At 30.0% G+C, this 15,988-nt stretch overlaps 1 protein-coding gene across 1 annotated transcript in view; it reads right to left on the reverse strand.

Moving 5' to 3' along the window:
• Positions 1-15,707, reverse strand: part of LOC129223133 (zinc finger CCCH domain-containing protein 11A-like) — a 40,841-nt gene extending 25,134 nt beyond the window's left edge. The window contains exons 1-10 of the mRNA XM_054857699.1: positions 15,601-15,707; positions 10,293-10,403; positions 7,902-8,021; positions 7,212-7,338; positions 5,204-5,401; positions 3,818-3,925; positions 3,635-3,721; positions 2,254-2,340; positions 1,898-1,978; positions 1,486-1,566 (exon numbers count right to left, since the gene is read on the reverse strand). Coding sequence (XP_054713674.1) covers positions 1,486-1,566; positions 1,898-1,978; positions 2,254-2,340; positions 3,635-3,721; positions 3,818-3,925; positions 5,204-5,401; positions 7,212-7,338; positions 7,902-8,021; positions 10,293-10,349 — 946 coding nt within the window. The 5' untranslated portion in view covers positions 10,350-10,403; positions 15,601-15,707. The remainder of the gene's footprint in view (positions 1-1,485; positions 1,567-1,897; positions 1,979-2,253; positions 2,341-3,634; positions 3,722-3,817; positions 3,926-5,203; positions 5,402-7,211; positions 7,339-7,901; positions 8,022-10,292; positions 10,404-15,600) is intronic.
• Positions 15,708-15,988: the final 281 nt, after the last annotated feature.

The following is a 15,988-nucleotide window of genomic DNA, read 5'->3' on the forward strand; positions in this document are numbered from 1 at the left end:
AAAAATAGAAGCCCTATATATGAAGTTGGATTTTCTGAACGTAAAATAAGTTTGAAATTAAATTTCAGCAACACAGCTACCCATCAATCTATCTGTAAAGAATTCAAAACGTCACAAAATTATACAGATCTTAAGAGATGCAGTCGTCCAAGAAAAACTAGTGCACGCGATGATCGCGTGATAAGAAGGATGGCCACTCAATATCCAACAATCTCCTGCAGTAGAATTAGAGTTGCTCTGTCTGCAAAAGGTACTTATTGCAAAAGCGATCTCTCACAGGCAATAGGGAAGTTTTCGATTTTTCAATTTTATTTTTATATGATAGAGTAACATGTATGAACATCATAGGTGAAAAAAATTTTGCGATACGATAAGTAGTTTTTTTTAAATTAATTTTTAAAGTTCAAGCACTTGTGACGTCAAATGGCATAGGAAGTGACGTCATCCTCTCTTCCGATAGGGGAGAAGCGAAGGTCACGCATTCGACTTCGAAGACGAAACGTAAAAGGCTTTCTCCTCGCATTGAACTCCTCACGTTTCTGGAACATTAAACCTCTCATCCTCTCGAAAATATTCGAATATCTCATTGGTGTTACTTGAGGAAGATTATTTAGAATGTGCTTTAACGAATCCGGCCTCCATAGTGTGTTCAAAAGGATTATTGAATTTCTAAAAAATAAAAATATCAGCGCGCTCAAAATGTTCCTAGCGAAAACAAGGGATCTTCGGCGGAAGGCTGCCCATTCGTGCCCTGTGACGTAGTCTCGTGACGTTTCAGAAGCGCGCACTTTTGAGCGTGGATTTTTAAAAGTTCATTAAAAATCAACCACGGTGTTTTAAAATTCGGCAATGGTGAATTTTTTAGTTTTGAGGGTCGATTAACAATATCCAATAGCCAAAATATGAACATTTAATAGGTTGCAACTTCCCTATTGCACAATCGCGGAGTCAAGGCCAGACTTGCTGCGGCACCAGTAGTGACCATATAGAAAAAGAACTTCCAGAGAATCAAAAGGAACGCTCTAGTGTAGCAGCAAAATGTCTTGTCTGTAATAATTGTTTAGTTTAAGTGTTGTGATTTCATTTGTAGTTGTGTGTTAGTTTGTGTGTTAATAGAATAAATTACTTAGTTAATTAAATGCATTAGTGATTTACCACTATTACATAACTAATATTTGGATTACCAAGTGTTGTTACAGAACAGTTTCAGAGGAGTTTCAAGAGCCCCGGAAACAAAAGGAAGTTGGACACAGGAATGAAAAGGTGAGCTTTTGCTTTTCCTTTTGAATTATAATTTGGTCGAACAGTGCTATCATCAGTTTGAGTACTCTTTCAAGACGTTTGACTAAAGATTTTGGTTTACTATTATATAAACCTGCAATACCATGAAATCTGATTTTTCTATGAGTGATCTTTACCTTTGCACACTATTGTATATTTAAAAATTAAATTGAAAAAAAAAGGAAGTATTTTTTATCTGTTTACCTGGAGGATAGCACTCTGCCTTGTATGAACCTCCATTTTGGCTTATTTTTGTCTTTGCAATCACTGGTGGAGCTTCATATACTTTTAAAAAAGAAATAGACATCAGTAGGAACTCGGGTAATTTACAAAAAAAAAAAAATGCATGCAACCTTATATTCATTGTAAAATTTATCTTTAAAAAATATCAGTAATGAAATATATTTAGCTAAATATAATTAATGGCAACACCTAAACATAAAAATATGAAATATCAAAAAATACTTTGCAATTTTTACTTTTACTTCATACTTTTTATTTAAGATGAAATGTCATTTTGAAATGACTGCTCAAATTAATGCAATTAATTTTGAATACATGTTAAATATAATGAGGCCAAAAAAAAAAAAAAAACATTATCAATGTAACTATTTACCTGGAGGATAGCATTCAGTTTTGTAGGAACCTCCATTTTGGCTCACTTTGGACTTGGCAATTAACGATGGAGAATCATACACTTAAGGAAAATATTTGAAGAAAGAACAATTAATTTATGTAAAGACACAAAATTTTACATTACACAAATAATTTTAAAGAAATTTTAGAATTTATATTTTCACTACTTAAAATAAGTTTGCAGCAACTGAACATTTCATACTTTTCGCAATATAAATTTTATATTTTTTTACAAGATTTCTTCAAAAACATTTTTATTAAAAATACATGAATGAAATTTTCAATGCATTTTTAAACATTTAATAACAAAGAAAATTCACTGAGAATTTCACTAACCTGAGTAGCTATTGATAGAACCACTGTGCAAAGTTGGTCGGTTTATCTCAAGCGTTTTATTGCCATAACTGTTACCAGAAGTATCATCTGCAGAGGACATGCATATTAATTTGCATGTCCTTTTAAAATAAAAATTTCTAGCTATCCATAAGTTATGTCAGGTATACTTTTAATAACATGTGAAAATGTGTTGTTGTAATTTCATTCTTGAAAATTTTTAAAATCTTTATTTCACTGCTATTTTAACTTGAAAAGAAAAAACTACTATTAAATGCTGAAATAAATAAATAAATGTTCTTGAATTTTTTTCTTAACTATGAATTTACAAAAAAAGTCTCTCTCTTTTTCTTGGGGAGGGAGTCAAAATTGAGATTTCAATCTTATTCCTTGACCTTGTTATTGAGCATGAATTCAGGAAAATCACTTTTGAAAACTGAAGATATATCTATCAAAATAACAATAAAGTTACTCTTTTAAGAAACTGCATTAAAATAGCTCATTTTAAAATACTATCCCCCCTCCCCTAAAATTGAAGGAGTATATATTCAGAGCAGGGGTAGGTTTAAACAATGAAATTAATAAATACTTAAACTACGAACTAAAAGATAACTCATAAATTGCGTCCTTTTCTGATGACAACTACGAGTTCTCATATTTATTTAGTAGCCATTTTCATGCAGCTACAATTAAACTCGGAATATATCAGTGCTAATATCGAGAGATGGCTTCTGGGAAAATAACAAAAAAATCAATGCCGGCTTGCACAAACAGAAAATTTATTTAAAAATATTACAAAAATTAATTGAAATTCAAGAAATAAAATAATATTTTATTGTTTGTGGAACTGCTTAAAACAATCTTCTGGTTTCTCTTTACAGGCTGGACAGAAATGACGCATTTCTTGCCGTTTTCTTCCTTGGGTACATATACGACATGGCTGTCTGATGCTAATTTTTTTTCAGTAGGTGGTTTCATTTTTTATGTTTTTTAATGATAACTAAACACTATAATTTGAGTTTTTAGTAATATGATGTGATTAAATCAAATTGTCATTTTAGGCAAGATTTCTGAAAATTGCCGTGGCCTTCAATTTTTACATTTGAATACTGAAATGCAATTTTTAAATCAATTATTATTTTTTTATTACTAACATTTTTTAAGCTTCAAAAAATATTTTTTAACAAAAATAAAATTACATTTGTAGTGTGGAGAGTTTAAAAAGTAATAATCCATGACATAATTTATGAATGAAAACAATATCACTAATAAATAATATCATTTGTGAGCTATTCTAAAGTAATATAAAGTTAAAGCAATAAAAAAAATTCCTATGCAACAAAGTTTTTAAACATATCCTATCATAGGTTAGTTAAAAAATTACCTGATTTATAAAAATGTTCTGATTCTTTATGTATTTTCTCCATCCGTATCTGCTCCAAAGTTTTGATGCCAAAATCTTCAGATGTATCTAATAATAATAATAAAAGAATATTCCAATGCATATTGATACAGCATATTTTTCCACTGAAGTTTCAAACTTTTTTTTTTCGTGTTCAAGGTTTACCTGAAAAGTTTGATGACAAATTTCTCTTAGCAGTACTAGAATTCATACATTTTGAATCTGAAGCTCCAGACTTCATAGGCGTACTACAAACTGACTCGGAATCAGATTCTGAAAACGGAAGCAAACATAAAATAAAATGTGAAAACAAAATTCAATTTAAATATTTCAAGGATTACTTAAATAGAAGTTCATTCACTTCTGGAATTTTCTCTGGAAAATATTAAAGTTGCATAATTTTTAAATGCTTTAAATCTCAGACGCAAGAATTTCTATTAGAAGAAATACAAGTTTTTCTAAAGCATTAATATTGAATGAAGTGTTAAGTTACATTAAAAAATTAAACACTATACAGATAATTTTTGAATAAAAGGTCACTTTCATCAAATTAAGGATACTAATTAATAAACATTTGTTTTTAGAATTTTTAGTATAATTGGATCCAATATTTTTCAGTAACCCTTTTCTATATTGAACATAAGAAATGTGAATAATTTTTATTCTTCCTTTTTCCTTTTTCATGCATTATTAAAAACTTAAGAAATATTCACAAAATTTACCTTCGTTAGCATTCAAGATTTTGTCAAGCATTCATTTAGTCTTTACTAATAATAAAGCTCAAAGCTTCTCTGTCAGGATCTTTGTGACGCGCATGGGGCCTAGACCGTTTGGCCGATTTTCATGAAATTTGGCACAGACTTTGTTTGTGACATAGGGGTGTGCATCTCGAAGCGATTTTTTGAAAATTCGATTTTGTTCTTTTTCTATTTCAATTTTAAGAACATTTTCATGAGCAAAAATTGTTATAAGATGGACGAGTAAATTACAAAGTTACTATAACGTGGAACCATAACATGGGCAAGCCAATTGGTGAGAAATTCATCGTACAATATTTGTAAATATACAGGCAAACCAAAAGACCTTTTAATTTTCTACTATGGGCAAAGTCGTGCGGGTGCCACTAGTAAACAAAAAAATAATAATAATAAAAAGTTTTTAGTACATAATTTATTTTAAGCGAACCATTCCTTAAATTAGTTTTGCAAAACATCTGAAGATCAATACTAAACTAATAAGTCAGTAAATAATTATAAGCATCTCATTGCATTTGAGTAAAACATGTAGATGATAACATGTTTGAAAAACTACAAAACAGTTTCTCAATTGTCCTTAAAATTGAATAACAGGGCAAAAAATGACTATAATTAAATAATTATTTCATTAAGGTTCTTTGTTTTGAAACAATCATCAATACACATTCATTGGTTTTTATTTTTATTTAGATATTTATTTAATTTTTTTTTAAGTTTTAGCTAATTTATTATTTTGTAAAAGCATTATAAAAACTAAACAACCTCAAGCAATTTTTGAAAAAGGAAATAAACTGACCTTCACCTTCATCAAAACTGACAACAAATGGTTCTACAGGCATAGAAGAGATGTCATCTGCTCCATTATCTGAGCAACTTAATGAGATTTCATTTGATTCAGGCTTTGGACTGTAGCTTGGAGTAAAGCTATCACTTATTTCTGGTACTTTTGAAGTGGGTAGAGCAGCATTATGAGACATGGATTCAGGTAGTATCACTGAAAGAAACAAAATCGAGCTTATAACAATACAAATCAAATAACTGAAATGATCATGAATCCAAAACTGACTGAGTTGAAGTTAGAAATCTCATTTTTTTCTTTACAAGCATTGACTAGGCCTCTATTATTAGTACTCAAAATGACTTTTGTACGCTCATGATTTCAGATTAAATCACTGAACTATCTTTAGATTAGAATGCCAACAAGCTTGAATAAGTAATCCACTGGTTTTCAAACCTTGTTATTAGTGATGCAACAAATATTCGGACGAGGCCAAATATTCGATGTCGGCTGACCACCTAGTTTACTATTTGGTCAATGTTTTTAATGAAAGAAATTTATGAGACGCAATTTCATGCTGAATCATTTCAGTTTATTTAAAATTTTCTTTTTCTTATTTATCTGAGAAGCTTTAAAGAACAATGCTTATTTTCCAAAATAATTGCTATTTTAAGCTTAAATATAGAACTCGGATCTTTAAGAACTATTGCTAAGGAAGTATCTTCTCTTTGGCAATTTTTTGGCCGGATATTTTTTAAGTTTAAAGTAAGTTGTCAAATTTTTGACAATTTGCTCCAAATCATTTTTAAACCTTTTATAATGCATTTTGAACTATTAACCACACAAAAATATGCATTAATGCAGCCTGCGTTTTGCTTTTAGACAAAAATGAGTTACCTATTTGGCCTTGATTGTGGCCAAATATTTGGTACTCGGCCAAATCACTATTTGTTGCACCGCTACTTGTTATAAGCATGTACCAACATGAACTTCAACACATTAACCCAGGTAATTTTTTCCATTGCATTTTAAAAGCATTAAACCCATCGAATTATAAATTGTGCCATGTTTATTTGCTGAATAAGACAACTGATGACAACTTTTCACTTCTTACAGCATTTGGCCCCAAACTAAATATTGAAGGGACTTGCTTAAAACAACAGCTTGTCGCAACAAGAATATATTTGGAAGTACTAGCACAATATTTTAGACAAAATGGACTCATTTTTCAAGTCCCACCAACAATCAACTGCATTGAGACATTCATATGTATGATCATGCAATCATGGTATTTCCTCAAGTAATCATAAGATTGCTCAGGTATTTCTTCATGTAATCAAAAGACATTGTAATGCTTGGTTATTTCCTCGGCTTGCCACCGATTTAATCATTTGATGTCGTGGCATAAGGCCGAATAAAGTATGACCTAGGCAGGTGAAGACTTTCATCAAGGAATATATGTGTCCTGTATGTCTTATCTATATTTTGTGTTGTATATTTTGTTTAATAAACACCTAATGTCAACAGTGGCTTGAAGTCATTTCCTATATATATATATACTTCATTCAACTATTGTTGATGCCAATATGGCCCTCTAGAGAAAGAAAAGCATATTTGTTTTTTTTTTTTTTATATTTTCTTTTATTTAAAGATTTCATACATAAAGCTTACAATATAGATGCTTTTAAGTTTATTTGATTTATTTAAATATTGATACCTCATATTAATATAAGTGGTATGTTTTGAAATAAAGTAGGAGCAAAATAAATGGTTTGAAATATGCTGAATCTTGCAAGTTATATTTTTAACATATTTTTCTTGCAACAAATAAAAATGTTACAAAAAAAAGGCATATGCTTTTCTTTTGAGAGTACAATAAAATTGTTCTTTACATTTTTGGATACCTACACTATTTGTCTTCCATTTATGTCGCACTTGCATAGGACTAACTGACACAAATTCAAATGCACTTCAATGGGTAATTTTTAAGTGAAACACCACAAAACCTTCTGACAATAATACTTACATCTCTTTTTTTCTGCAGGGACGTTTACAACTTTATATCTTGATTTTTGATGAAGAAAAACACAATGTGGTTTACGACAGCCTCCGGGCTGATTTTCCCAGAAACATGGTATTAGACCTCTTTTTATCTGTTAAAAACATAAATGAACTAATAAAATTCTTTAACTTATTATCATACCAATAAAAAGGATGAAAAATAACTATATTTATCATATTTTGGTACTTTCATGTTTTTAAGAATTTATATATATACTTTTATTATCAAAATTATCAAAATTTTATAACTGCTTCCACTTAAAATACACAAATTATAATGCACTGGAGTATTTTATTCAGTATTTTTAATAAACTACTGAATAAAAATGTTCTGCATTTTTCAAATGTTTTACGATACAAATAAATTCATAACATGAATTTTTGGCTTAAATTTGGACAAAAATATTTTTTCATTTATTTAAAAGCAGCTTTCAGAACAAAGAATAGTTCCTAAAATTTGTCAAAAGTTGTAAAATCATAAAATCTACGTCAAATAAAACTTTTTGAAAAGAAAAAAAAAACAGAAAAGAAATGATGCAAAAAAAAAAATCAATCACAAGAGTTCAAGCAAAACATTTGAAATGATAGTTTTTAGCTATGCAACTGTTAACAAAAAAATCTAGGTCTGATTAAAAAATACAAATAAAAAACTTACTCTGTTTTCCATATGACGAAATTTACAATTAGCTCTGAAACACTTTCCTTCTCTCCACAAGACACAAACAGTCTCAGTTCCTAATGCCGCTTCACAGTGTCGAAAGGGGCACTCTTTTCCCTGAAAAATGTTACACATAAGCTCTTTAATATGACTCTGAACGTGTACGTATTCATTGAAACATTTGAGCTCGTGAAAGCAGATCGTGAGAATAATTTACCTTCAAAAGTTGCTTGAAATGTTCCTTTCTGATATCATTTCAAATTACAATTAGTATAATTTAGTTATAAAGTTATTTTTAAAATTCCTGCTTCTTTAGATTTTTTTTTTTTAACAAAAACTGAGTGAATATTGATTAAAATGATATGGATGGTAAATACATCTTTCTCCTTATGAAAAACTACCTCATCCTCTCTTACCTCTATGCTGAAAAAAATTATGTACCTTTTGATTTTGTATTTTTTAAAATCCCTTTTCTTTAAAAAAATAATTTAAACTCTGCTTCAAATCAACATAAATTTACTCTAAATACTGTTCTTCTTCCAATTAATAATGTACAGGCAGGGACAGATACAGAAATAATTTTTAGAGGGGGCACAAGAAATTGAAAAGCTCCCCCCCCCCTCACCATTTTAACTTTTTATAGCGCTTTTCTAGTCACATCTTCACACATTTTTTCCGAAATGTCAATTACTGATTCCATCAAAGAAAGAATAGACGAATGGTGGTACTGTGTTCCTTTGAGTTTCAAACCAGTAAGTTAAATTGCCGCTCTGGTCTCCGACTCCAGTATTACTTCTTTAGCAAACGAAAATGCTTTCATTCAAATAAGATTTGTATCTTTTGTCTTCTTTTAAACTTTAACAGTAAAACATTTCTTCATGTTATATAGAGAAGTCAATAAAATAAAAAAAAGAAAGTTATATTAATTTAGCCTTTGGGGAGGGGGGCCTAAAATCCGCTACTGTGTACAGGGTTAAAGGGGGTCTCAGTTAAATGTTACAGAACTCCTAAGAGGAGTAGGGTGCATCCTGACAACTTGAAATCATATACAGTAAAACCCCTACTAACTTGCACCCCTCTTATGCGGACAATTTTCAATTCTCTGATTCTAATGCAAATAACATTATTAAACTCCTGTTCTGGGGACACCCCTCTATTGCAGACAAAAAAATCTGTCCCCTTAGTGCCGCCCGTATTAAAGGGGTTTTACTGTACCAATGCGGGGTCGGAAATGCATTTCTAAAACTGTAATGTACAATACACAAAAGCACGAAAAAGAAAAGAGGCCGTACATGAAAAACCTTCTAAATAATACACGTAAAAAAGCAAAAGTTGCATAAGTCTAAGTAAGTGCTCAACATTTTTCCAACCAGCTACAATGCACACCTCATATCTTCAGCACATGGAACTCCAAACAGTCTGAAATACTCCTGATAGCATAACTCAAACTTCTCGGGTCAGGAAAGCAGTTTTGACCCCGCATTGCTATATAATTTCAAGTTGTCAGGTTGCTTCCTACCCAGGGTTCAAAAATATGATATTTTTGAAAATATCGAAAATATCCGATATTTTGATACATATAGGATATTTTGATATATGTCCGATATTTTCAATCAGTACAAACTAAAGTTTTCAAAATAGTAAATGCATTCTCAAAACACTCCTTTTCTTTTATATCCTTATTACAATATGTGAATATAAAAAAGTAAGGTTTCTGTCATTATTTATATTTAATATTTCATTTAACATTTTTATTAACAGCTAATTTAGCATTAGTTGTTTTACTCATTTTTCTTCTGTTAGCTACTTTTGAAGTAAAATGATTTAGAAATAAAAAATATTCATTTGTTGGTGCAAAGTCGTAAGTCATTTTCTGCTTTTGTGACCAATGTTTAATATTTAATTAGGCACTTTTAATATGAATTAAAATTGTTGCATTACTTTTAATTTTATGAACAAAAAATAAAAAAGGAATATATTACTTTGACGTATTAATGATGCATACATCATAAAAATATAGTATGTAACTTTTTACTTATTTTTAATAATAAATGAACAATATTACTTTAATTAATACAATTTTTATACTGAAAATACCGTAGGTAGTTAAAAAAATGAATATTGAAAATATCAAAAATATCATGATATTTTTAAAATAAACATCCGATATATATCGGAGAACCCTGATCCTACCCCTCTAAGAAGTTCTAAAACATTTAATGAGACACTGTGTATAAAAACTAAATATTATAACTATTATTTTTTTGCTTTCTTTTAGGTAATGTGGTACCCATAGTAACACCATGTGTTTGAGCATAGATTCACCAAAACATCTTTTATTTCATAATAAAAAAAATTTAAGTTCAACAAAGTTAAAAAGTGACTTACTTTAGTGCATGAAGAATAATAGTAAAAATAACAGTCATCAGCATTTTCTTGAGCCATTCTTCTGTTTCAGAACTAAACTGAAAATAAATGATTCCAGCAATATAAGAAAATCTGAAAAGAATAAACAAACAGCATTTAACACTGACAATCCAAATGTTTTTAATTTGCAACAAACATCATTATTATAGAAGGCATAACTATTAAAAGTTACATTATTAATATTTTCTCAAATGGTCAAAACTGGAAAATGTCCACTTCATTTGTAACCCCAACCTTTGAAAAAATTTTGAAGTTTTCCAGTACATTAAAGGCAACTGAATGTGTTGAGGGTTATCCAGATTGAAATTCTTCACTTTTATCATGATCGTTGTTGCTTTTATTATTTTTTTGAGCTACAATATCTTAGAAGTGATAATCTTTCAATTTCTTCTCTAGTCCACAAATTTTAAAAAAGAGCCATCATCACTTGTTCTCAGGATTTATGACTCGTCAAACTTTAGGTTGACTTCCGAATGTTAAAGGATTTTTTTCTAAGAACATATAAGCTGAGCTGGAAGTCAATAGAAATTTTATGAATTGCAAAAATATTGCTCAGGGGGGCAAATACTGCAAGCAGGGTTTGCTCGTTAAGCAAGTTATGCTTCCATAGACTTTACATTGTACTAAGTCCTTCTAATTTCCCTGTTGAACCTCGGTTCTCGTCAAATCAAAACGAGTTTAACTGTAGTTACATACAACTGTTATATTAATGTAGCATGCACAAACCGCAACCTTTTTTTTTTCTTATTTCTATAAGACATGAATACGTAAAGGAAATGAAGAAAAGAGCTCAACACACATACACCTGAAAGAAAACATTTAAAAAGCAAAAGCAAAAACTTTTCATAAAAGAGAATAAAAATTGCACATTTCTGTAAATATATTAATTGCACTTCATTTTGCATTTTATTAAAATGTTTAAAATCTAAAATGTTTAATAATGGCAAAAAAGTTACTGATTTCTTTTCTAACAGTATGAGACGTGAGAAGTAATAAAGTAAAATAAGGAGTTGACTTATGTATAAGTTTTTGCATTCTCCTCTGATTTTTTCTGTAAAAACAGGTCAAAAAAGACATGAATTGACTTATATCCAAGATAAAGCTACTCACAGACCCCGAAGAGTTCCTATTTTTCCTACTTTTTAGAGCTCTTTCCTTATTTTCCTACTTTTTCCTTTTTTTCCCTACTTTTTTCTTTTTTTAGTATAGCACTTCTAATTGTACATTGATTCTTATTTTTACAATGCCCCACCGATAGTTTTCTGCATGTTTCAATTTTGAAAAGCAAAAGAAACAAGCGGATCCTGAGGTTTTCATTGACTGACCACAGTAATTTCTGATAGGAACGCCGCGGCATCAGCATGTTTAAAAGTTAAATTTTCGTAAGTGACTCTTTTGACGTTGCGGCGTTTATGATCGACTTTTTTTTATTTTATCGCCCCGGTTTCAGTCCCACTAATTTTACCGAAACAATCAAGAAATAGATGCTGGCACATTCTGATGCAAATATACAGGGTGTCCCAAAAGTCCTTGACACATTTACAAAAATCATAGAAAAGCAATAAATTGTCTTATGAATATGCAGTTTGCGCCATAATACTTTACAAGTTCAAGAGTTTTTTACGACATCATAAAAAAAATGTAATTAGTTATAAATATTAATTAATAAATACTACTGCCGTTTAAATATTTTTCATATTTCTTTATTTTTGCTCTTCATACATTGCTATATATCAATTTATGAAGAGCACTTTCAACAACCTCAAAGACAGCTTACAAACAGTAACTTCAGAATAATTGAATGCTTAACTATGCACAGCAATGTCAACCTTTTTTTGTATAAAATACAAAGTACGAAACGTATTTCGTTGCCTTACCCGGAGAGTATAGCACTAGATCTTTTATTACATTTTTTTATGATGTCATAAAAAAATAACTCTTGAACTTGCAAAGTATTATGGGGCAAACTGCATATTCATAAGATAATTTGTTGCTTTTATATGATTTTTTAAAATGTGTCAAGGACTTTTCGGACACCCTGTATATTATTTACCCGTCAATTAGAAGCTTTAATTAATGTAAACGGCAGACTGTTCAAAAAAGTGCAGAAAAAGCCAAATTTCCTATTCACCAATTTTTTGTATAGTTGATTACAAGTGAAATGGAGCTCTGCTTAAACAGAAGGGCAATCTAAAACCATAAAATGAACGTAAGGTAGCAAAAAATGAAAAACCTGTACACTGTACATATTTTATTGATGTTAGTATAAAATAAAAACGACAAATAACAGAAATTCGCAAAAACGGACCACTTCAAAAGCAATCGAGGAAACTAACTTTTACATACATAAATATGGTTATTTGTCATTCTAAATCGAAAACATGATTACAAAATTTATAAAATTTCATTTTCTTTCCTTGCAAAGATTTTGCTTATATATATATATATATATATATATATATATATATATATATATATATATATATATATATATATATATATATATATATATATAAAACACACACACACACACACACAGCAAAATCTAGATGGGCAAAACGTTCCCGATTTTTGGAGAAAAATGTGAAACCAATTTAAATGCGAGATTCCGTTTTTATTTCTTCACATTTTGAAAGTTGGGGGAAAAAGCCACAAGCAAATATGTACTGTATTTTTTTTTCTTTTTAATGGGTATTTTCTACTCTGATATATCATCAATATCGAGGAGTTGCTCATCATTTTTATGTGTTGCGTTTATGACAATGCGAAATTTCTGAACTTTTTTTTTTTCAAACTCTCTTTTCGGGATGCAGCAATTATACCGATGCGGCATATCTACTATCTATTATTATAATCAAGGTGCTTCATCAAAGGGAGGGGGGAGGAAGAGATATATGCAGGCATTCGATGCCAGGTGCTCCCCCCTCACTCTCAATTTCTGAATGAATATTTTTATTGTATGGTGAGGATTGAGAGAAACTAAGTGATTTCCCTTTCATGAACAGAAAAACATTAGTAACTGATCTTTGTCTTTCACAAAAATTTTATGTTTACCATGCATGGATTTTTCCTTTTTTTTTCCCGTCAGAAAAATTTTGGAACAACAAGGAGGAAAGACAAACATCAAACCAATAAAACAATACTCTTTTTTTTTTTTTTTTTGCTTGATTAGTATTAAAATTGGCCAGTCATTTTGATTTTTCCCCTGGGGGTGGCTAGCGAAGAATGTATACTGAATGCACATTTTATTGACCACACTGACCCCCATAAATGACGTGCCTGAAAAAAATTTATGTTGAATACTAAAAATACATAACATAATACAAACCCTTTAGTTTACTTATTTCATTATTTATTTAGCTTTAATTATTTAATCATAAATTTTGTGTCCCATATTAAAAAAAAATATTTTAGTGTTGCATTTTCAGTCTTTTTCCTTATTTTTCAAATTTAAACATCTGCCCCTGTTTATGCAAGAATGCATGTCAGCTACTGATTATTTTAAACTAAAACTACTTTAATATTTGCTTTGCTTTTTGTATCATAGTTTATGACAACATGAGCTGAAAGTGTTAGTATTTTCAAATTATAAATGGATGCTCTCGAAGGAGTGTTTTCGTTTTTGACAAAACAAATCTTTAACAAAAATGGTTTTATTGCACCCAAAATTTTTGTTTTATTTTATTATAATTATTATTGTTATTTAATTATTTATTTATTGCGATCGTTATATTGCATTTTATTCTTTCACACTTAAAAATTTTATTACTGTATTGTTGAAAGGTGTTTCTTTGCTTGGGTTTTATTTTCATACCAGTGGGAACCTGCACGGTTTTGCCCGTAGTAGAAAATTAAGAGGACATATGGGTTCGCCTGTACATTTACAAATAATGGATGATGAATTGCCAATTTGCTACGCTTGCCCATGTTACGGTTCCACGTTATGATAATTTGGTAATTAACTTGCCCATGTTGTGATAATTTGCTCGGTGAAAAGTTCTTAAAATTTGAATAGAAAAAGAACAAAATCGAATTTTTGGAAAATTGCTTCGAGGTGCACACCCCCCATGCAATGAACTAATTCTGTGCCAAATTTCATGAAAATCGGCCGAATGGTCTAGGCGCTAGGCGCGTCACAGAGATCCTGACAGACAGAAATCCAGACATCCAGACAAAGAGACTTTCAGCTTTATTATTAGTAAAGATTTTTGTAATCAATATCTCTGTTTCCACCAGCTTATTTTTCATACTGATGATGTCTGCTTGTTTCTTTCATTTTGTTTTTGAGATTCGATCTTCTATTACATCCGTTTAATACTTCGAAAGTAGTGTTAGTTTATTTTTGGGAGTTTTAAATAAAAAATACTGTTAGTTTATTTTACATTAGTGGTACCCGCACGGCTTTGCCTGTAATAGAAAATTAAAAGGTCTTTTGGTTCACCTGTATATTTACAAATAATGTATGGTGAATTTTCTCGCTAATTGGCTTGTGCCCATGTTACGGTTCCAAGTTATGATAATTTCGTAATTTACTCGTCCATCTTATGATAATTTTGTTCTTAAACTTAGAATAGAAAAAGAACCACATAGAATTTTCGAAAAATCGCTTCGAGGTGCACACCCCTATGCTACAAACTGACTTTGTGCCAAATTTCATGAAAATCGGCAGAACGGTCTGGCGCTATGCGCATCAGAGATCCGGACACAGAGAGAGAGATCCGGACAGAGAGACTTTCAGCTTTATTATTAGTAGATTAGAAATAAAATTTAGGAATAATTATGTAAAATTTGTTTCCTCTTGATGGGAGTGTAGTCCTATCTCTTCCTATTTTTTCCTACTTTTTAAAGTGATTTTTGTTCTACTTTTCTTATTTTTTTAATTTTTGATTCCTTATTTCCTACTTTTTTCCCCAAAAAATACACTTCAGGGTCTGTACTCATTTCAATGGTTTAACATCTTAATGATTCAGCAGTTTCTTAAAATAAAAAAGAACAAGAAAATGTTAAACTCTTCAATTCAAACTTTCCACAGCATTTGAATTTTGTCGTAAGTTTAGACATGAGTGCCGTAACAGGGGGGTGCAAGTTGCAGACTGCATGGCCCTTAAGAAAAAAGAGCATCCCTGGTTAAGAAATCAGAAAATAACTTGTCTCACAAAAATTTTATTCCTTCATTTAGGCAATAGAAAACAGTTGACACATTTCAACAATGCATGTAAATTGCAAAAAAAATAATAATAATAATAATAATGATAATAACAATACTTACTTTCTCAATTTTTGTGTTGTTCCCAGCTATGAAATTGTAGAAAACTTCACTGGAACTTTAATGAATTTTTATAACACTTCTTTAAAACAACTATCTGTTGTCACTTCTTCACTTATTTCATCAAAACAAAACAAAATTATAAGAAAAAAACTTCGATAGAAAAATCATTATGTGCTATAAAGTTTCAGAAAATGCTTTCACAAAGTATACAGGCGATGAATGGAACTCGAAGCATGGAGCATCCATTTCCACACCCAGGCAATTTAGAAGCAATGGAAAAGAAAAAGAAAATAAGTTCAGAAAAAATCACTTAATTTACAATCAAAAATTTTTCAAAAACTTCCATCCAAAGATGCAATATGTGTGACTGAATATTTTTTCAACTTAA

This window comes from Uloborus diversus, chromosome 5 (assembly GCF_026930045.1).
Source record: "Uloborus diversus isolate 005 chromosome 5, Udiv.v.3.1, whole genome shotgun sequence".
Lineage (NCBI taxonomy): Eukaryota > Metazoa > Arthropoda > Arachnida > Araneae > Uloboridae > Uloborus > Uloborus diversus.